This window comes from Hermetia illucens, chromosome 4 (genome assembly GCF_905115235.1).
Source record: "Hermetia illucens chromosome 4, iHerIll2.2.curated.20191125, whole genome shotgun sequence".
NCBI lineage: Eukaryota > Metazoa > Arthropoda > Insecta > Diptera > Stratiomyidae > Hermetia > Hermetia illucens.
The window spans coordinates 151548499-151571183 of record NC_051852.1 but is presented as its reverse complement, the minus strand read 5'-3'; the positions used below and the strand labels follow the sequence as shown (position 1 = coordinate 151571183).

Sequence of the window (22685 nt, the reverse complement as noted above, 5' to 3'; positions counted from 1 at the left end):
TGACCTCCATCCTCCTCTGACCAGCTTTTCATTGAGCAGGGAGCGGTTCCTCAGATAGTCCCTCAATGCCCCTAAGAGATAGTTTAGCACGTGGAAAGTATTGTCTAGTATGCCTAGAATGTCTTTCCATCTTACGGAATTAAAGGTTAACGTCAAGCATTACAAGGAGCACCACCTGTCGACTTCGGCGGCTATGTGCCTTCCCTCATAGAACGGCGCCCACGACTGGCATGACAGCATCACATCATCATCAACGGCGCAACAACCGGTATCCGAAATTAGTTCCTCCTCCGACGACCTCCGACCTAGATCTTATAAAAGGTGGAAAAACCCGGGAAAGAATATCATTTATTAGAGAGGAAATCAAGTAGATACGTCGGTTATAAAATATGTAAATACTATTAGCTATACGTATACCATTAAGGAGACATACTATCTTACTCGTCCTTGTGCTAATTTGGTAACAACTTCGGTAACTCCATCAAAAGTAATTGATGCAGTTTATAATTTCAAACAACTTCGAAGGCGTTTGCTGAATCAATATTTACTACTATGTGAAAGGAACTGGGTTCATGTGGATTTTTTATTATAAAAGCATGTATCTGAGTTTAAATTATTCCCGAATGAACTCAAATGTAAAATTCTAAAACTGCTCTACATTACGTCCTCATGCATATGAGTATGTGTCAGGGATTTCGCGTTGGCGGGGGAAAAACTCTGCGGGTTATTGCTATTATTTTTATGTATTAATCGTTATGTTGGAGCCAGGCGCGTGTTTGAAATTCGATTCAAGTTTCTCTCGATGGAGGTCACCTGAGCTTTTCACTGTTTGTTTAAAATTTTCCGCCAATGCTTTCTATTTTTTTCATGTAATCTTATGAAATGACATTTAGGAATATTTTCGTAGTTTTCTCGAATGAGCTTCGTACTTAACTTTGATTTCCAAAGAGGTACAATGCAGGAGTACATGGGTTATCTAAAAACTTTTCAATCTAAGTGAATCATGGTGATATGTCTTCAAATTTGTTTTTATTTCTATGCGGAAACTACAAATGCTGCAAGAAATAGTTCCATGGTATAGGTTGGCTTTGCCAAGGCTTACGTTTTGTTGGGGGTCCTAAAAGGGTTTGCTCCCATTTACAGCGGTCATCAGAGCTCTCAGCTCCTTAACTTTATCAGTAATAGTACGATTTCGGGGGATATCGTGTTTCATACTACATATATTACTACTATTTTTATAAGCCTTGATTTTTAGTCAATTTCTCCAAAAAAAAAACATAGTAATATACTATTATTAACTTAATTTGAGTAGATATCGATGTAAAGAGTATTTTGAGGCCTGGGCACCGTATAGGAGCAGCTTCATGATTTTTTCAGTTTTTTTTGGTTGAGTAGTTTCTGAGTCCGTTAAAGAAATCATTACTTTGAGAAAAACGAGTATTTCAATGGCCAGCGATTAACATTAAAATTAAGAACAAGGCGAACAAGGACCTGACAGGCTCGATCAGTGATTTTTCAAAACTAATCTTATTTTTGATATTCGGTGAAACATGCCCCGAAATGTGTAACAGGTCTCATTCTCATCCAAGAAAAAAATGGTGAAAAAAAATCACAGTGAAGCATCTATACAAATCTAGGTCCTAAAATGCATCCTATTACGATGTCTGCTCTAGCTCAACCATGTGAACGTCTAAGTTAGAGTGGGCGCATGTGGAATTACACCCACTAAAAACCTTGCCAAGGCTGTCGTATGGAAGGTCGCGGTTCAAACCTCACTGGTATAGCAGTGGGATTTGTATCGTGATTTAACGTTAGATATCAGTTGACTCAGCTTTGAATGAGTACCTGAGTGAAATCAGGGTAATAATCTTGGGCGAGCGCAATGCTGACCATATTGCCTTCTACAGGGTACTGTAATCCTGTAGTGTACCGTTACGGTCTTGAATGAAGTGTTCTAACATACTTCAAGGCCCCGATCCAATTGTTTTTTTGCGTGTCCTGTGAAAAATTGGATAATCTGTTTCCTATCGAACCATTCCCTTATATTAAGAATGAGTTCATACGATACACCCCAAACTTTGACTAATTCGAGGAGTCTGTACCTGTATCCTTACTTCTGGTATTATTCAGCAAACTCATTTCTTGCGCGAGTATGTATGTCAAATATCAGCTAGGGTCATGCCCACCACCAGTTTTGAGTTCCACTTTGGTAATGCTTTTCTTTCCACAGTTCGTGATTAAAATCACTTTTGTTTTTTTCTTTCAGCAGCTCGACGCAGGCCTGACGAGGTGGGGTGAAAAGCCTCTATGGAAGCCCGGAATATAAGTTTTTATGGAAAGAAAGGGATATTAAGGGGCCCCGTGTAATTTTTACCTAGAATCGTATAATTTTTACCTCAGTCCCCATTTTTCACATAATTTTCATCCCGGGCCCGGATTGTCTCTTTACGGCCCTGATCATGTAACTGAGTCTGCAAAGCAAGACTTGATACTCCGCCTACATCTTCAAATAGGTATAAAGGCCAATTGATCCCAAGAAGAAAATATTCTCATGGACCTAGTAATACCCACGCAACCAAATTTTTATAGTTTGTAAAACTCCTTTTCCTTGTCCTGTCTGGATGGCTTAAGGGCTTAGAACGTTTTCACTGGAGGCAGAGGGATTTTTTATTGTGACTGGATGTCAGATATCAGTCGACTCAGCTGTGAATGGGTACCTGAATCAAATCAAGGTAATAATCTCGGGCGAGAACAATGCTAACCACATTGCTTCCTACAGCGTTCTGTAGTGTACCGTTACGGTCTTGAATGAAGTGCTCTAACACACTTCAACTAAACTTACCTGCTAAGCTTGCAGCACGTGTCCAGTCTGATCGGGCAAGCTTTTACACTTATGTGTTTGTAAGTGTATCGGCTAATTAACGTTGTTGGTGTACTTCGTGGGTAGTATCAGTCCTGTTTGGATTGCTAGCCTGCCGTGTTTCAGGGGACAGACAAGAAACACCAAAAGCAACAACTAGTCCTAAGCCACTTCGCAGAGTCCTCCGTCACGTAATCACCAGTATGTAACCTACTCGAAAGCATGTCCGGTTGAACACAAGCTTCGCAGTTCATCCCCTGCACATTTGCCTGATGATAAGGTATTTGAGTATTTGCTCGGAAAAGTCGAATGCCTTTGATCGCACTAGCGAATCTTATGGCGGTCTTCTTCACTTCCGCCTTCATCGCTGATCTACCTGGGATTTCCCCCCTCTTCAGGTTCAGGTTTGTTTTTCTTTTAGAGCATTCCCTCTATGTGGGCTAATCTCCGCTGCTCCTCGCTTTCTTGGCTACGAGAAAGTTGGCTTAGGTCTATACTAAGTTTTCTTAAGAGCCTCTTCTGCTCTCTGGTCTTCCTTCAACAACGCAGGTAACATTTAGTAACTGATCCACTGAGGTCTGCCTCCTTTCTGTCGTCTGATATACGGATCTCAGATGCGCTTTTGCTTGTTCCTCCTTTTTGAGCAGTGGCCTTTGTTGGTTGTAGTCCTTGCAGTATGCCAATGTTGACTTGGCTCCACTGTTTGACGCCCCAACTTCTCTCTTTTTGGGGGTAATCACTTGGGCCTCAGTGTTTCAGGGATGTAACTGCACTTGGTTGGACAGTTTGTGTGCGATACGGGATTTCACGAGTATGGGGGCTAGGAAGTCAGCCGTGCTACAGCCCCTATTCAATATGCCAAAATTAAATACATGGGGGTAATAGCAGGTCAACGCTCACCACATATGCTGGGGAAGATTCAACATTAATGCAAAAGGATCGAAATTATTAGAGTATCTGGTAAGAACCGATTTGCAGATCCTCAATTCGGACAATGAACCTGTCGTCTACAATGTGGTCAGGAAATTGGTCATCGGCATCACAGTGACATCCCCTGACGTTGCGGCTTTATTCGGAGAGTGTAGAATATCAAACGATATCACAGTCCTGCACAGGGGGCATTGATTTCGTAATTGCCACAGATCTACCTCTGGCCCCTCTATTTCGGACTCCGCGGAAGACAGATTCGGCGACATATAAAATAGAGCTGAGCGCCCGAGTCATCAAATGCACTGCTGAAATTAAAAAGACAACCCAGATGATCACAACTAGGATGAGAGAAACTTTCGAAGAAAACTGTCCACTCACGGCACCGAAGAAGGGGCAAAGAACGGCAAGGGTTTTCCTCAATCGTGATATGAAGTCTGATTCAGCCGCTGGAATTGGTAGAAAGCCGCTGGAAAGACAGAAAGCTCAAAATAAGAGCGTAAGGTCGACAAACGATCATCATGGAGACACTTTTGCGAAGAGACCTCTTTAGGCAACTTCAAAGCTACAACGGATCATTGTCAAAGGACTTAGTCCGTTATCTACGTTTACAGAGCGGGAGGCATACAGAAAGCCATGAACAAATGGCAAACCATTTACTTGAAGTACACTTCCGAAATATTCGGAATACATACCGTGCTGCTTCACCATTAGCAAAACGCCCACCAGAAAAGTAAATCCACGGAGACAGTACTCCATGAGATCACGGAAAAAGTTGAAAAGAGACGATGTCCGAAGAAGAATACGCCTTAGGCGGGGGCGGGGGGGAGGGGCTCCCTCCTCTGTTATGGTTCCTGATAAAAGATACCTCGACACGGCTCCTGGACGATAAAATGTCTTCGCGCAAGCATTTGCGGACGATCTAGCCGTAATAATTATAGGGAAGCTTGCGGAAACGGTATGTGACTCATTGTGAAGGCTAGGTAAATAGGAGTAATTGTGTTCACGTCAGGTGGTGCAGCTATACACTACACACCTTGGTAGGGGCGGAAATGCACCTGGTACAAACAGTCAAGTATTTATAAATTCATTTCCACTCCACGCTAACGTGGAAACACCATATCCGGGAACAATATCAGAAACCCTGCAGATTGCTCTAGTGCTCTAGGACTGCGATAGGTAGACCTGGGGACTTTCACCGCAATGGATGCATTGGATTTATACATCCATAATAAAACTCATTTTGATGTATGAATGCATCGTCCGGTGGCCGAGACTGAACTTTGTTAACAGCAGGAAGCTTAGGTATTATCGTAGCAAATAGTACTACAACAATTGCAATAGCTATCCTAAATCTACCCGCCATTAATTTGGAAGTGAAATGGGAAGTACCCAGTAGACTCGATTCGATTGGATCGTGGAAAGGCGGTCAATCATTCGGTCATACATCTATCTGAAAATTCCTCGACAAACATCCAGATGCAGATTCGTCTTTGAAAAGACATACACTGTCGTAATCACCGAAAGAGAAAAATGGTGGATAAATGGCCATGAAACTTTTCAGATTAAAGACTTAATCAATAATCTTTATCGATGGGTCAGTCACGGAAGACGGATCGGGCGCTGGTAATAAGGAGGCTGACAGACTGGCTCGACAATGGTCTGGATCCACAATGATTGGACCAGAACCAGCTTTTGACATCCGACCATCCACTGTCAAGTCTACTTGGAGGGCTGAAATTTCAAGGATGCACGCAGCCGAGTAGAGAAACTTGAACTCTTGCCGGCAGGCGAAAATCCTTGCGAAAGAACCTGAGGCCGCTGGAGCGGCATTTTCGTTGTTCCTCAAGAAGTAGGGCATGAAAACCCTAGTAGGGCTTTTAACGAAAAGCTACTCCTTGAACTACCATATGAAAAAGACGAGGGTGGTGGTTTGGGCTTTATGCAACCAATGTGAGGAGGAGGAAGAGACTGCTCTGCACTTCATATGCAGCTGCCCGGCCCCCTCAGATCTCAGAACTTCAATGAAGAACCTGCGAACTCGCTGCCTCTGGAGAATATACTCAGATTCGCTGAAGCCGAATGCCGTAGGTGGGAGGCCATTGAATAGGCGATTTACGGGGATAGTACTGTAGTAGTAGCTGTGGTTCGCGCCGGTAATCTAAACTAAACTACTTACTAAGGCGGCCAGGTATTAGTGAAGTGCCGTTCGAGCACCCCCGACTGTAAACTATCGAATAGACACTGTTCGCATGACATCCTGGATTGGGGAGGGGGTGTGTTTTTCGACTCAGTCTAGATTCATAGTGTTTTGTTAATAGCAGGGTCACATCATACAGGGTTGCGGCTATCATCACTCATTAATGGCCTTGGTAAACGCCATATATCACCCTCGTAGAAAGACAGATCACTCTCAGAGAGAGACAGGTTGGTCCCCGGAAGCTATATTCTGCATTACTCTATTCTGCATTACCAATTTGGACTTGTAATTAGTAATAATTAAAATGAATTGTTCATTATGAAGTGATTCTCCAACAAAAAGGGTTCAAGAGAGAAACAGAAATTGGAAATGGTGCCGAGCACCGCCTCGTATTTTTATTCCCCGGATCCTTGCCAGCTTTCGTCGAACGTGTGATTATCGAAAGATTCGTCGAAGCTCTTGAGTCAGGCAGAGCTGCGCTGGAGAGAACTTCGAGGGGGTAGTGACTTTGCAACTGATGCTATCAAAATTCAGAGGTGAACCTCTTAACCGCAGCTTAGGGAGCTTCCATGCCTCGTAGGGCATTCAACCGCGGCAAGCCTTCAATTTACTGGTGGATGGCGGAAATTTCTAACTTGTGGAAGGAGTGTCATATATTCCGTTTGACGTAAGGTTCAAAAGCCCAGGAGGAGGCTGCATCACAATGACAGGACTCTACTATATTTCCGTTACTGTTCACACACTACTAATCCCATAATTTAAAGTAAACATTATTTTGAAAAAAAATAAATTCTGCTCTTACTTTCTTCTGAACATCATCCCATTTCAAGTTTCCCCCTTTTGTTACTCGTACTTTAATCGCTTTATACCTGTCAGTTTATAATAATATCCATCTTTTTATTTATTGACATAAAGGGTTATTCATCAACTTGTGGTGGGGTTCTTCTTTTCACGAGCACACAATATCTTCAAAGGACTATGGGCAATTATTCAGGAGAAATACCCACTCAAATTTTCTTTTCAGTTTCAGTTTTATCCCGACATTTCTTACCTCTTTGCTGAAGTTTATGCCTGTGAGAGGGGAAGAATGTGATATCATCCCTATGGACCAAGTAATTCATGAAAAATGTTATTAAGCTTCTCATAAGCCCTTGAAAGAAATAGGTCTTATTTCTTCGAAATTCCCGAGATGGAAAAAGCTTAAACAATCAACCCCGCCTGTTTTACATATCGTCTATCAATGGCTTAACCACCAGAAATTGTCTGCAATAGGAATAAATCGTAAATTTCATTCATCTCCCATAAGATTGTCGTAGTGTTTGCTACAAAATATGAATTCATAGCTGGAACACTAATAACAGGAAAACTGTTCATGCTAAATGTTCTTACCATTGTCGTCAACACTCATAAATGCAGTTGATATTATCATTAGTGTTTGCCATTTGCGGTTACGAAAATTCCGACTATGACTCCTAGATCATCTCATAATTTCCAATTTAGTTCAGATACGTACATTAACACACACGCTACAATCAAAGCTGTATGGCACCTAAGACGCCATGTTGATCCTTCATTACACCGAATTATGGTTACTTGTAACCAGAAGGGAAGTCGTTAGCATAATATACAGAACATTCGAAATTGTTACAGGAAATTTATAATTTAACTTTTGTATGCACATTCGGCAATATTCGTATTAAGTTTCCATTGAAATTGTCGCGCTGAATTGAGGACGGGTGGCGCCTTTATTGAAAGGACACCATATTTTCAATAAAGGACATTTGTTAAAAGTTAAATCATCATTTTTTGTACACCGTAAGCAGCTAAGACCAACGCATTCCTAAAGCGCATAAGCTTCTCAATATGGTTACATCTGCTTAGGCGCTTGGTGTTGTCGCTTTTTGTTTTCCCATTTTCCGTGATAAGACCTTGTCAACGCGTTCCTCCTCCTCAAATGCTCTGGTGGATATCCCCCAAAGTCCAATTGCGATATATAAAAGGAGCTCAGCACGGCTCCAATAGACACTTCCATTCAGTCGTTTGTTGAGGCTACAGCAGCTTCACTATCACTGTCAAGTACCCAAAGAGGACACTCCGATTTACCTTTCCGTTCATCGAATTACAATCATTTCCTGAGCAGGTCGTTATTTTTTTCAAATAGTTGAATTTTATATAGCATTTTTGTTGCAACGTGGATGCAAAGTCGGATGCAGGAAGTAGCTGGAAATTACTAATAATATTTCTAAATTTTAAAGGAGGTGTTTGTGCTAAGTGCGAAGTGAAGATAATCTATCTGCTTCCGTCGATTCTCTGTGTTCGAAAATCTTTAAGTTATCCACGAAAATGATGATGCGTTCAGCATTCATTGCATTCGCAGTTTTGTTTGTTGGTGTTACGCTTAGTTTACCATTAAAGGTAAGTGATTGTGACTTGGTAATAAATAAGAAAAAATTGGTGAAATGGTGAAGTGGTTGGAGTTATCCATATTATCGTACGTTATTCATCACAAATCATCGTATTAATTCAGGCGCCTGTGAAACCTCGAAAACACATCTGTAATTTGATAAAAAAAGATTCGAAAAATCGTAAAACATTATTTTATAAAAATGGTAGTTGTTTGACTGAAAATTAGTAGTGTTGAATTATAGAATCTTTTTTAAAGATAGTTCTCCCTATTCATTTATTTATTATAATCTGAGAACCGGCGAAATCCATCAGCTACTATGTGGCTGAATCATGTGTAAACTTATTCAACTCTAAATTGTTTCCTACGAAACATAAGGCTGAATATGCAGGACAATCTCTTTCTTTAGGAATGCAACGAGAACATAAACTATTTAATTCGAGTCCCTTCCATTTACAAACGAGGTGGATTTAAAATAAATCATACAACGAAGTTTATAGATACAAAATCTCATCGTTAAATATTCATTCAATATTCCTTAAATTTTGTATTTTATCTTCAGCATATGATAGTTACCGAAGATCCTTGATCTTTATCAATATCAGTCAGTTCAATGCAGCTTTCATTTTCAATAATTTTATCGACTTTGTCCTGTAGTTTTCAGTTTCAGATAGTGTGCTGCGTCCTTTGAAATTAATTGAATTTATTGTGTAATGAAATAGATAAATTGAAACGAGATACTTTTTTGTTGCAAGGATTGCGGTTAGAATCCTAGTCCGGTTTGATATTCGGAACTTTCTAAAACGTTACTGTGGACTCTCCTCTCGCAGTTTTAATTCATGCAGAAATGTGCAGTGGATTTGTAAAATTCAGGATTCAAAATTCTAAGAGCTAGATCAGCATTGACCATGTTTAAAGAAATATAATTCATTAATTAGAGGATTTTTACTTTCATCCCAAAATCAGTTTTTTAGTTTTGAAATTTAAGATCCTTATTTATTTGGAAAACATATCCTTTTTTTAAAGATATTTTTACAATTTTAACAGATCAGTAAATGTAAACTATTCGACTTCCTAATTCTAAGGGTTGGTCCTACAGAAAGTGACTTTTTATAGTTAAAGATTTACACAAGCTACAAGGACAACTCAGTAAAAACTTTGAATAATCTTTTAAAAATTAACTTGACTATTACCTAATTTGTCTTAAACTAGATGTGACAGAAACTACAGAAAAGATACTCACAGTGCGTTGTGAACTAGATTTGATTTTCTAAATACCAGAAACGAAAAATCTACAGGAATTTTTTAAATTTTTTTTACTTTTGCTACACGGTGGAGTTGTCCAGCAGAAAATAGCCAGGGTCATTTATTCTGTGCGGCCTAGACTTAATCATGTAGACACATATTAGCTTGGCACAACTCTAAGCACTCAAGTTTTCTGTTATGTCCATTGTACTAACCCTCAGAATTGCCTATTCAATGGCCTCGCGTCTCCGCCGTTCCCTCTTTAGGCATTTCCGAATGTGACAACCTTCTGCAGAGACAAAGACTGTGCAGATTCTTCATTGAGGAAAACTTTACCGAAATATCTTCATCAGTTATCTGAAGAATTAGAACAGCTGCATGCGATGTGCAGGGACCTCTACTCCTCTTTCTTATATTGGCAACATATATTCACCCGTCTTTTCCATGTATTATCTTAAAAATAATAAAAATGCAGCTTCATAGGGTTTCTCACAAAGAATTTGTCTTACCACAACAATTCAAATTTCTCCCTCTGGGTGCGTGAATCCTTGTAATTTCCGCCTTCAGAGTAAACTTGACAGTTGATGGCCAAATGCTGGCCCTTGTCTGCCCAGCCCGTTGACTGGTCAGTCTAGCAGTTTCCTTTTTGCCACATCAGAAATGTTTTGCTCAGTTTGTCAAGTATCAGTAGCAACTGGTGGCAATTTCACACCAAGTGGCTTGACACGTTGATACTTTTAAGTACTACTAAGACAGCCCGACTGTCAAAACAAATTCGAGTGGTGAGACTCTGCCATTTTCATTGCATTCTTTTGCTGCCAACGAAATTTCATATATTTATATACCACCGCATGGAATATGTTCACCATTTTTGCGGAAGATCGAACCAGTTCCACAATTTGGTTTTCCCAGAACATCCCTGAGTCCGAATCGGCTCCTATGACTGACCCATCGATGAAGTTTATTAGGTCTGTAATCTCAAAAGGCTTATGACAATTTTTAGACCATTCTTCACTAATCGTGATAAAAGAGTATATCTGTGTAATCTGGAAATATGATAATATGATAGCAGGCATCAGAGTCACTTCATGTTAGGTATCATGAAGATGGACGCATGACTGTATGATTCACTGTATTTAAATCGCGCCAATGCTTTCAAGCCAATATTCGTCGTTAACTGCTTTCCATCTCACCTCCAGCTTTTTTTGTGGTATTGTGTTGGCATAGTACCGTTTGCTACAGCAATACCTAGGCAAATAAACCCTGGAGTCTGCCCTAGTAACTTCCGGGTGTTAGTAAAATTTCATCTCAGTCACCTGACGATACATGCATACTTCAAAATCGATTTTAATTTGGATATGCATATCCAATGAATCCGCTTTGGAGAAAGGCCCCAGGTCTTACCTACCTCAGTCCTACAGCTTCTGGCAAGTATTGCACTGTGGTTAATTTTGGTGAGTAAAATGCATTCAACTGGGCTCATCAGAACTTTATAAAGAAACTGCGATTGACGTAACCAGATACTTAGCTGTGCTTGTCGCACAACTACCTAACATGAAGAAACTTCAGGAATGATACAGGCAATTGACTCAGGGAATATATTATTTCCAGGGGTATTCCACAGGGTTCAGTGCTGAACTTTAGGCAGTATTTACAATACGCTTGCAGTAAAGGCATCGCCCTGGCAAATACGATGCCAAATCCCTAAGGACCGCAAAGCCTTCGTATGCTATTTATAGTCAGAATGGATAGAAGCGCCAGTCGGAGGAATTGCACCGTATATCACATTCAATGCTCAAAAGATAAGTGCCTTTATAGGAAGACCACCTTAAGAATGTGCTGTCGCTTGAGAACCATCTGACGTTGTTCACGTATAATTTTAGTCCATCCTCACATTAGTAAATGGTTGCCATTTATTCAGTGATTCTTAATGATCGAGTTTTCAAAAAGTGCTGAAAACATAATTTTTAAGGTTTTGTGAAATGCGAAACCTTATCAGAATCGATTCAATGTATGTCTGCCGTTTGTCTGTCACACCCGATTTACTCGGAAACAGTGTGGTCTGTGAATCCTTTTACAAACAACGGGTGAAATCATTTTGCACTGGGTTTAATTTAGTACATCCAAAAGAAAGTGTACATTTTTTTCACAGAACATAGTCATGTGGAGTATCAAATGAAACGGCTCGATTAGTACGTTTGGAAACTGATTAAATTGTTGATACAGAGTGAAATTCAGGGGAGTGAGGGCTCCAAATGTGTGTCCCGAAAAGTGTAAAAGGTCTCATTCTCAGAATCTATCCAGCCGAAGAATCTGAAAGAATTCACAACGTGCATACATTAAAAGTTTTGGCCTTAAAATACATCCCACTCCGATATCTGGTCAAATGAAAACCCCCCTTAAGTTCATTTGAAAAGGACAAAATTTGGTACGGTTATAAGAGTGTAAATGTTCGAATAGGAAATTCCTCACGAAAGATGAATGTAACACCTTTATACTCGTAGCGTCCATCTTCCGGTATTTCGACTTGTTTCTTCTTGTTTTTATTTTATCTAGAAAAGATACATAGTTCAATTTAACTTTAGATTTTTCCAGCGAGCTCAATAGTAGCGTTTGTTCATGTGCGTTATTCTACCTTTTCGCTCTAACATTGCCTGAAAATAAACATAACAATCGCATTATAAAAACATGCTTTCGATTTTTTCTTCATTGATAAAACTTTTCATCGAATCGATGCATATAAATTAAGGCTAAATTGCGGAGATTGAAAAGCTCGTCGATGCACTCTTCTCATACTTGCAGAGTTTTCCCAAGGTTATAAGATAGTTATAACTAATGCATAATTTGACTAATTACCAATAATTTTCAGTATGCAGTTGTTTAATCAGATTTTATATTAATTTATCAATACTTCTGGAACTGGTGGTTTTCCGATTACAGTAGAGTAAGAAAAAGAATTATAACGTTTATCAGGATTCCTAGTGATAGAATTATTGACTTGAATAATTATTTATAACCCGACATGTTGAAAAATTTTTAATATTAAAATAACAATTGAATTGCAAAGAAAACTCCAAATAAAGCTAAGATCACCCTAAACTTTTTTCATCAAGTAGTTAGCCTTGAGAATTGATAGAAAAAGGGAGATTGCTGAGCATCTTATTATGTTTTATATCTTTTGGTTCATTAGCCAATAAATATTTCTGGCTTTAATACTTAGTTGAAACTGCTTTGCTTCAATATATTTTGTGCAACGTCCTCTTTCGATCAAGATACATCTGCAGTTGAACATCTTTGCTTTTGAAGTTGCAATTGACGGATGAACGTAGTCCTTATTTTACGAGTAGTGTAAGGATACTATTTTCACATATTTTAACTCCATTTTACGTTCAGGTTGCAGGATACTGCTCAATCTCTGTCAAGGGAACGTTAGTAATTTTCATCGCTATTTATAAATCTAATTTGTAGTTGCAAATAGCTATTTGCAATTTGTAATGTACAAGCGGAGTTCTAGATTGCTGGATGACCTTTCAGTCAGACTACGGTAAACCACAAGCGATGAGTTATAGAAGAATTTGGAAAAATTAGGAGAATTTACCGTACAGTGCAGATAAAACTAGCACCGAAGTGGGACTATGCTCCATATATAAGGAAAACTGTCAGAAGTTACATTTAACGTGGTAGAGTTAAAATTCGAAATTAGAAAAAAATTACATAAACTTATTACCCAATGAAGGATCCAAGACAGATCACATTGCCATCAGCTAACTAGCGGTGGTGAAACTCAGCTTGAAAGATTTTCACCTTTCCTTGGCACCTCTATGTTAAAGTATTTTGATGTACGAGATCCAATTCAAAAGGTTCCTACTTTGAAGCTGAAAGGAAAAGTGGGCTTGACTCAACTGGTTAGACCGCTCCCTTCAATAGAACTATTTCCTTTGGTCGTTCCGAAATGTGTAGCCATTGGCGGTTAAACTATATTGAGGTTTTGATAATTTCTTGCAGGGAAAATTTCTGAAATGCCTTTGGGATAATCTGAAATAGATTGGTCTTAGCTTTCGAGATTTTTATGATTACTGGAAAATTATGCGAGATAATTACTGAATTACTAAGATCATTGCGCCCTTCACCAGCTCTAAGGCTCAGGGCTAGCTATTGAATTTGAAAAGTTGATACTTAGATAGATACTTTCCTTTTTGAGGTGATTTTCTTGATTTGGTTATACCATGCAAAACATACCAGGTGTACAAGCTTAAATCCGCTGTTTTTTTTCAAGAAAAACACATTTTTTTTTATAGGAACCAAAAAAAACTTTATTCAAAATACTGGCCCTTGCTATCTACACATTTTTTCCATCTCTCGGTTAATTTATGGATACCATGCCAATAAAATTGTTGATCTTTCGAGGCAAACCACGCCCTCAAGCCATTTTCGGACGTCTGCGTTAGAATCGAAGTGCTGCTCAGCGAGCGAGTGGCCCATCGATGAAAACAGATGATAGTCGGATGGGGCCAGGTCTGGTGAATAAGCGGGTTGGGGTAGTATCTCCCAGTTGAGTGTTTCTAAGTAGTTACGAACTTTTTTCGTGGTGTGCGACGGAGGATTATCATGGAGGAAAATCAACTTTTCACGTCTTTGTTGATACTTCGGCCGTTTTTCATTCAGAGCACGATGCAATTTGATGAGTTGTTGATGATAACGGTAGGTATCGACAGTCTCATCAGGTTTCAATAATTCATAGTAGACAATCCCCCGCTGATCCCACCACACGCACGGCATCGTCTTCCGTATGAAGCGATTTGGTCTTGCAGAAGATGTCGCTGGTTGGCCGGCATCAACCCACGATTTTTTTCGTTTAGGATTCTCAAAATAAATCCACTTTTTGTCGCCAGTCACAATCCGATGCAAAAACATCGGTTTTTGTGTCTGGCAAGCAAAATTTCTCATGTATTTTGGCGCCGCTCCATCTGCCTATCTTTCAATTCATGCGGCATCCATTTTCCGATCTTTTGAACCTTACCTATTGCACGTAGACGCATGGAAATGGTTTGTTGAGAAACACCTAATTGTTTGGCGAGCATTTTCTACGTTTGAGTATCGTCCTCGTCCAAAAGATTCTCCAATTCATGGTCCTTAACTTTCCTGGGCCGATTTTCACCTCCTTGTCGCTCAGATCGAAATCACTATCTTTGAACCGACGGAACCAGTCTCGGCACGTTGTTTCCGATTGAGCATTGTCGCCGTAGGCCTCCACAAGCATTCCATGCGATTCAGCGGCTGATTTCTTCAAATTGAAGTAAAAAAGCAGAGCTTCCCGCAAATGCTTCTTTCCGGGAACAAAACTAGACATGATTATTGAGGAGAAAAACTATGTTTTTTGCATGAAATTGCTGATGATATGGACTGACAATTGTTGACGAATGTCGTACTAAAAACAAATATGGCGTGCTCATAGCAGTTTGATACGCTCACTACGCCACCTGCGAGCAAACAGTGGATTTAAGCTTGTACACCTGGTAATCTTCTTTACATTGTTTTCCTGGATTTAAAAGAGATGTTTGACTGTGTGTCACACAAACTGTGCAATACGGCAACATATAATACCAGAGCCCTGCTTAAAGTCTTCCACCTGTGTCCGAAGAGCAGAGGTTAAAGCGTACCAGGTATTTTAAAATCGATCGGAGCCTCCGTCGGTGTTCAATAATGAAGAGGGGTGTTCTGAGCACTGTCACACAGGACATGAAATAAATAAACATTCCTGTACGTAGATGATGTTTTCCTGTCGTCTCAAAGCAGTGATACTTATGAACTAAACAAAATGAACGGCGTCTCGCAGTTATGTGGTCAAAGATGTTTCCCTAAATCATCATCATCATATTCGAAATGAAGATTTTTGCGGCGGTTATGGGTTGGCTGGGTTTTATAAATAAGCCTCGTCTTCAACGCTGATGACAGCTCGTTAGCTGTGATTGACCTGATCATCCACGTCCATAGGAAATGGTTTAAACATTGACCAAAACAGTGATGGCTTAATATACTAGACTATGGTTTGAGAACCCCTTGACAGAACTCTACGTCCTAGCCAAGTGACGATTGATAATTTTATTCATATTTTTTGTTTGAGGGTTGCACATGAGGCAGTTATTCTTGAAGTTTATTATAGATTTGCCTGTAAGCGTTAAACTTCTTATTTTCCTTCAATGGTTCGACAGACAAATCAGTCCTTGATCTTCACTTTATTTTCCTTCCAATTTCCTTAGTCCTCCAGGCGGACTTCCGATCTTTCGCACGGTACGCATCTAAGTTGATTTCCTTGGAGTCTACTTTTAATGTACAGCTCGGGAGTTTGCATTCGTCCATGCATTGTACATGTCAGGTTCCAATAGATTTAGTGAACTAATGACAGGAAATAAGTTTCAACCGTTGCAAAGGATCAGTCCCAGCTTTACGAAAGTGAATGAACATAGTAGGTTATACCTATATATGCATATTGTAATGTCCGACGTTGTACCGTATGGTATGCGCCATTCTAAACCCATCCTTATTGGTCTCTTCGTCGGAAAATATGCTCCAGTTTCACCCTCTATAAGGACATTTTCTGTTTCAACAGTTTTAAAAAAATAATGCAATTCGATAACTTTTAATGATTGGGAAGAAACAATCTAAAAAATTCTTCTACATTATTACTGTGGCTACCACATGGTTATTTGTGCGGAATTAATGTCCAATCAAACTCCACGTGGATTGATATATCGAATATCATCAATGTGAAACTAATAAAGCTTTCGTTGCAACGAATCGCCATTTCGTGAATGTTGCAAGTCATGTGTTTCAGAGACTATGGTTCCGTATACGGCATGATGCAATATTGATTTGATTAAGGATGCTACCGGGTGACAATACATCCTTGATAATAAACAACTTCAGATATGAGAACATAATTTGCCAGTCATTTTATGAGTAATACATTTGGTGAAACTATAATTGATATGGATGATATGGGCAAGGATGTACTCATAAGCTTCACGTCCAAGTTATTCGTGAATGAAGTCAAGCCGTTACACTTGGCGGTCTCCTCTATGAGTTTAGTTATCTTTTATAAATCCATAAGTTTTTGAAATCCGTCCCTAGAGCATTAACACGTTGCGGATCATAGTAGGGTGGCGTGCGAAGTATAGATTTCAACCCTCTCATTAGCATTTATTTCAAGAATCTCGTGCAGTGTATCGGGAGGAATTCATTTAAGTAACGCACGCATAAGAAAGATATATTCAGGTGACAAATCGCGTAGTCTGTATTTCTGAATGTCAAAAATGGGAAGAATTTTATCAATCAAAGCATTTGCCGTCGTTAGCTATGATCCTCCGTAGCAAATCTTTCATATTTCACTCAGATCATCGAATCATAGGCCCAAATTTTCATTTTTTCTTAGGAATGAAGGAAGAGCTGTGCCTGATAATGTAAGAAAAAGCATCTCAACCCAGTCTTCTCAAAGTTTCTTAAATCGCTTTTGCAACAATCAATCTGCAGTTATCCTTACGCCCAGTTTTATCAATTTATAAAAAAACTTTTCTGAGCCCACCAAGTTCAGAGAAAAACAGCTTTTCCAAGGATATAGCATTTTGCTGTTGCTTGGATCAACTTATGAGTTTAGACCAAAATAGATCCCCTTATTCCGTCCGGTAACAATTTTATAGCCAAAAATCTTCTATTTGTGTTTTTTATGCTTACTTTCCATAAGCAGGTCTAACTAAAGGGTGGAGGATGAAGGTGATTCCCCCGGACTCGGAGTTTTCTAAGGGGATATTTTGGCAATAGAGATTGATCCCTATTCACCCTGGATCAAATTTCCCCTCCACCGTTCGTTTATTTATTGGTCCGTTTAAAGCATAAGTTGTAAGGATAAGGGCATATTACTAAGAAGTGGCACATGACCTCGAATCCATGTAATGCGAAGGAAAGTAACTTTTACATAATTGCTACTAGCGTCAAATATCAAGAACAGGTGCGATATCTGTTAACTGGAATGGAAAAATAAAATTAATTCTTCCTGAACCGTTGAAGGGTCACTTACGATTTGTATTTTTAGACCACTTTCCAAGTGAACTCTAGAAAAATCTTTGCGATGGTGATTGAGTCATGGATTAGGTTGGTAAGGATGCATCATGATCAGGTAAACAGAAGGAGATTGTATGACGCAGTTTTATGTTAATTATGGTGGGCGAAGACGGGTCCTCCTGATTTTATTTTGACAGAGTTCCAGAACATGTTTTTGCAGATTGCTCTACCAACCAGCGAAAACCCAATGAAATGCAGTTCATTGTTAGGTTTGCGCAGTTAGACATGTTATTAGCCAACGACAATAATACGAATGAGAAGTCGAATAGGAAGTCTAGTTCAGTTATGGGACTGACCGGTATAGTATTAACCCTGCGCAGAGAAAAACCATGTCTTGGCACTTTATTGCGGATTTCCCCATAGCGTCCACCAGGTTATTTTATTTCGTACGAAAGCAGGAACCTTAAAGCAATGAGATCGTCAAGCTGGATCAGGTATAGTTAAGTCAGAAACCCGCACACGTAGAGCTTTTTGCAGAATAAATTAAACTGCTTAATCTACACGCCTATCGTCATCGAAACGAATAATTGATCCGACGCTGATAGGTAAGACTGATTAAGAATTAAAGAATAGATCTATAAGGAGCCTAAAATGACCTGGATTTAGATGTGAACCGATATTTAGAAAAATCTTGAAAACACTCTGCTCAGCGGCAAACAAATTATGAGTTCGTGGTGAGCCTGTAGAGGGTTGTGACCGGTTTGCTTAAACGCCTTTCGTGGGACCTTACCTCATTTCGCTACAATTCGAGTGTATGTGAGCAACAGAAAATTGGGCTGGTGCCTAAGCTGGTAGATTTTCGAACTACCTGTCCTACCTACCTCCAACTGCCCAAACATCTTTTAACTACTATCAGGAAAGTATTAAAGTACGTTGATCTGAAAAATTTTCAGATTCAGAGTTAAATTTCCGTGAAATGGTCTATTTAAGTCATAAAATAGGTTCCGGAGTATATAATTTTCCGCAAATGGGGAAGTTTCCGGACGTGGATAGCTTGGAATAGACACAATCATACCAATATCTGAGGGAGAAGTGTTAACAGGGTCCGCATTTTCTCTCTATAGTCCTGTTTACCAGTAGTAAAAATACATGCTTTCTTGTCATCTGATATATTCCAATTGAGAGGTACTATTTGACACTACAACACATCATAACCTCAAATATGGGAAGCACGAAATAAATCTACCGAACCGAGTGAAACTGACTCTCCATGTGCATACATTCAGAAGAATGAAGTCACCAAAAATTTCGTTCTGTTGCCAGTGGCAAGGGGCATACTGCACTTTTATGGAATAAGGATGCAAAGGCAGGGTGGGAGCCACCTCCCACCACCGCGCTAGGGCCGCTTGACTTTCTTATGATCATAGCGGCTTTCAGATTCCGGTGTGGTCCCATGCATCAGTGAAGTTTTGTACAATGACACGTGAGGGACTGAAGATAACCGCCCCCCAGCTTTCTGAGCTTGACTAGCACAGAAGCATGCAACTGCAAACGCACGGCGGCGGCACACTTCAGTCGATTTCAATATTTGCAGGCAAAGCTTCACGGTCAATTTCGCCAACTTTTTAGCTATTGGGATAGCCCTTCCCTCTAGATTGATAGCGGCTAGCCAGGATGGCTTCTGGGCACTGCCCAATCCTCTAAATCATTACATATTATGTGGTAGTATTTCAGTTTCTAGCGTATTCCAGTTTCTAGCGTATTTCAGTTTCTAGAGATGCGTGGGAGAGGTATTTGGGAAGCCGAGAACACATACTCCAGGAATTTATCTGGAGCATATTTCTCAGAGGGTTATCCTGATTAATCTTGGTCGCCAACAAACTCTGGTAAAGTTTCGTAGCAAGAGCCACTTCAGAGGAGTCCCTTGTTGGCTCGGCTCCTCGCCTCCCTCGAATACAGGGCCAACAACTTAACTGGAATCAGCTCGCCGCTGAGAACTGTCGGGAAACCTTCGGATCGGTCACAAGACAACACTAACGCAAACCACGTGGTAGACACATATTTCATATAGTCATATGTGACCCGACCTTCCGTACTTTCGTTGCACCGCAATCTAATCTCTCACAACTTGCATTGGGTCGGTCAAAACTGTGCGACATAGGAGAATACAAGCTAACAACACCACCCACTGACAAACTTGATGCAATTTTCTGCCCTGCACCGTCATCATAAAGTCATACAATAGAGCAGACCTGTACGTAAAACATGCAACAAAGAGTCCCACATATACGAATCTAGCAGTTCTCCTGCTTAGACCTCATTCATGCATCATAACATGTCTCAACATATACACCAATTTCGTTAGACGCGTCCTGAGCGGAATCAAGTATGTCACTTTCTTCTGATATTTTAAATTTACTCCGTTTAACTTCACTAGAGGTGGACGACATGAGTTGCCTTCGAGCAACGTCGCGAGTGTTTTTTTCGCTGATACCGCGATAGCGACTTTAAGAGACCACGCATTAATGATGCCCATGTGCTCAGAGTAGCCAGCTGCTCGAGCTCAAGTCGGGTGCTTCCCTCAAAATGAGGGCATGAGGAGATCATCCGTGTAAGCAACGCATCCAACCACCGAACGAAGCTCACCCAACAGTTCATCTATCATCAAGTTTCATATGGATAGACCTGCGATAGATCGCTATCCGTAGCAACGTTTCACACTCGCCTACACATACTTATGGACATCTTAAATGAATGCTTTCCTACCATGGTAGTAGCTCTTTCACAGAGCTAATTCCAGACAACCAAACTTAGGTAATTAAATGCACCCTTGAAAATTTCAAAGATTCCAAGGACCTATTTGCTAACACAATGGGCCGCAACGTTTTTCACGGGCATCAAGGCGTCGTCGGTAGACCTGCCAGCTCGGAAGTCATTCTGCCATAATCCTCTCCACGACGTTGCTAAACGCCGTGAGAAGAGATATGACCCTATACGATCGAGGATTACTCCTATCCTTCTCTGAGACTTCAGCAGCACATGAGATTAGATGGCACACCAGACGGCTTCGCACAGTCTTCCCATCTCAGCCAGGTGATTTCTAAGACCTGTACGTCACCATGCTCTCTGCAGAGGAGGAACTTCTTCCTTCAGCAAGATCGCCAGCTGACACCGAAGAGTCGGATCTCGGAAATAGGTAATCTGGCAAGGCACCATCACTATCACGCTACGTCTGTGATGACAAGTCCTTGAGATATTTTATTTAATACCTCACCTGGCTACATCCATTGAATAGAACGGAGTTTAAAGCTCCAACCCTCCCACCAAATTTTGTGTCAATAAGTCGACTATCTCTGAGGAAAATGTATGTAATCGACGGGCAGACAAACAGACAGACAGTGAGCCGGTTTTAATAAAATTTTATGCTTTAACTGACTCTCAGCATTATATTCTTTATTAACATTTTGCAAACTGAGACCTAAACCTACACTATCCAGTCAGTGTTGAATCGCGTATTCAACTTTCCGCAAATAATGTATTTACAGTAAAAGAAAAGTTATTCAAAAGCAGTTCACATGACCTTTTTGGATGAGAACGTATGGAAGCAAAATAAATTTAAGAAATTATGCCTTTCACCTTGCTAATCTATAATCCCAGCACTGCTTGCAGAGCTCTGATTTCAACTTAAGCAGAAAATAAAGGTGATAATCTGAATATATCCTTCCTGTACTGCTGACAGGTTAAGTTAAGAAAATATGCACCAATTGATTATATTTCAACGATGATTTCAATGGGGTCACATTTTCCGATATAATATTTAAGAAGAATGTAACTGATACCCAGCATTTTGTAGATAAATTCACCAAGCGTATCACATTACGCATAGGAAAAAATATTAGTTTTTTTATTTTTCTGAGAAAAAAAGCTCTTTTTGCGTAACGGACTAGAATCTCATTATTGTAAAATCAAAGAGATGAGAAGATGCTACCTTTTGAATGGATGATTCGTTTGATAGAGGGATTCCTTAAGCTAAGGTCAACCATCTGAAAATTCCATATAAATAGGTAGGAAGTAGGGTAAGGAAGTGGATGATGTCCAGGCGGGTGAATGCAATTCTGAGATCCTGTTGACTAAAGGAAGTATGAATTGCTATTCATATACTGTAGATATGTATCTACTGATTCAGTCAGTGATTTCGATATATTCATTATTCAAGTGATAGTTCAGATGATTACCTTTGAAGCGGACTTACAAAAATACTAATTCCCTTTTCCCGCAAAATCCTACTCGTTCATCTGAACATAAGACAAAAGGCAAGGCAAACCGGAAAAATTACGGGCTTTTTTAATTTTCCCATAAATCTTTTTTCCAGGCGAATAATTTTTCTATATAGAGAAGTTATTTTTTCGGTTTCCCGATACCAGGTAAAATACTCCTTAACTGCGTCATAAAGTTTCTCATTAAATAGAGACTTTTTTTAAAGGCCAGGGTATCTTTTCTATGTCGTTGAGTACGTTATGGTGGGAGGTGTAATGAAAGAATTCTTTTCGGTAAAAATAAATATGATTCTTGTATTTTTGATTGGTATAATAAGGAATATTTTCAATAGATATTTTATTTCTTTGTGCTTTCAAAACGACTAATTTTAGATTAGAAATTGGGACCCTTCAACATAATTAACCAAACAAATTTTCGGTAATTTTACATCTTAACATTTTTTTCGAATAGATAAATAGATAAATTTAAATAGATAAATCACCCTTAGGGTTTCAATGGTTTCTTGTTAATTATGAGACGGTTGTAAAAATTTACAATTAATATGATTTGCATATTGTGCGAATAGCTCAAAATCCTACAACACCCTGACGAATTCATTAGAAAGGTCAAGTTTAGAATCTTAATATTAATGACAATTTTAATGTTTGATGGGTATACAAAATAATTTGAAAACTAATGGAAATTAGAATACACCTTTCCCGAAAGCAAAAAAA

General features: G+C 39.6%; 1 protein-coding gene across 2 annotated transcripts in view; it reads left to right on the top strand.

The window, feature by feature from the left end:
* The first annotated feature begins 7988 nt into the window (after positions 1–7988).
* LOC119654246 (orcokinin peptides type A-like) overlaps positions 7989–22685 on the top strand; it is a 65809-nt gene continuing 51112 nt past the window's right edge. For both annotated transcript variants that reach the window (XM_038059491.1, XM_038059490.1), the window contains exons 1-2: positions 7989–8127; positions 8243–8402. In XM_038059491.1, the coding sequence (XP_037915419.1) occupies positions 8331–8402 (72 nt within the window). In that variant the 5' untranslated portion in view covers positions 7989–8127; positions 8243–8330. The remainder of the gene's footprint in view (positions 8128–8242; positions 8403–22685) is intronic.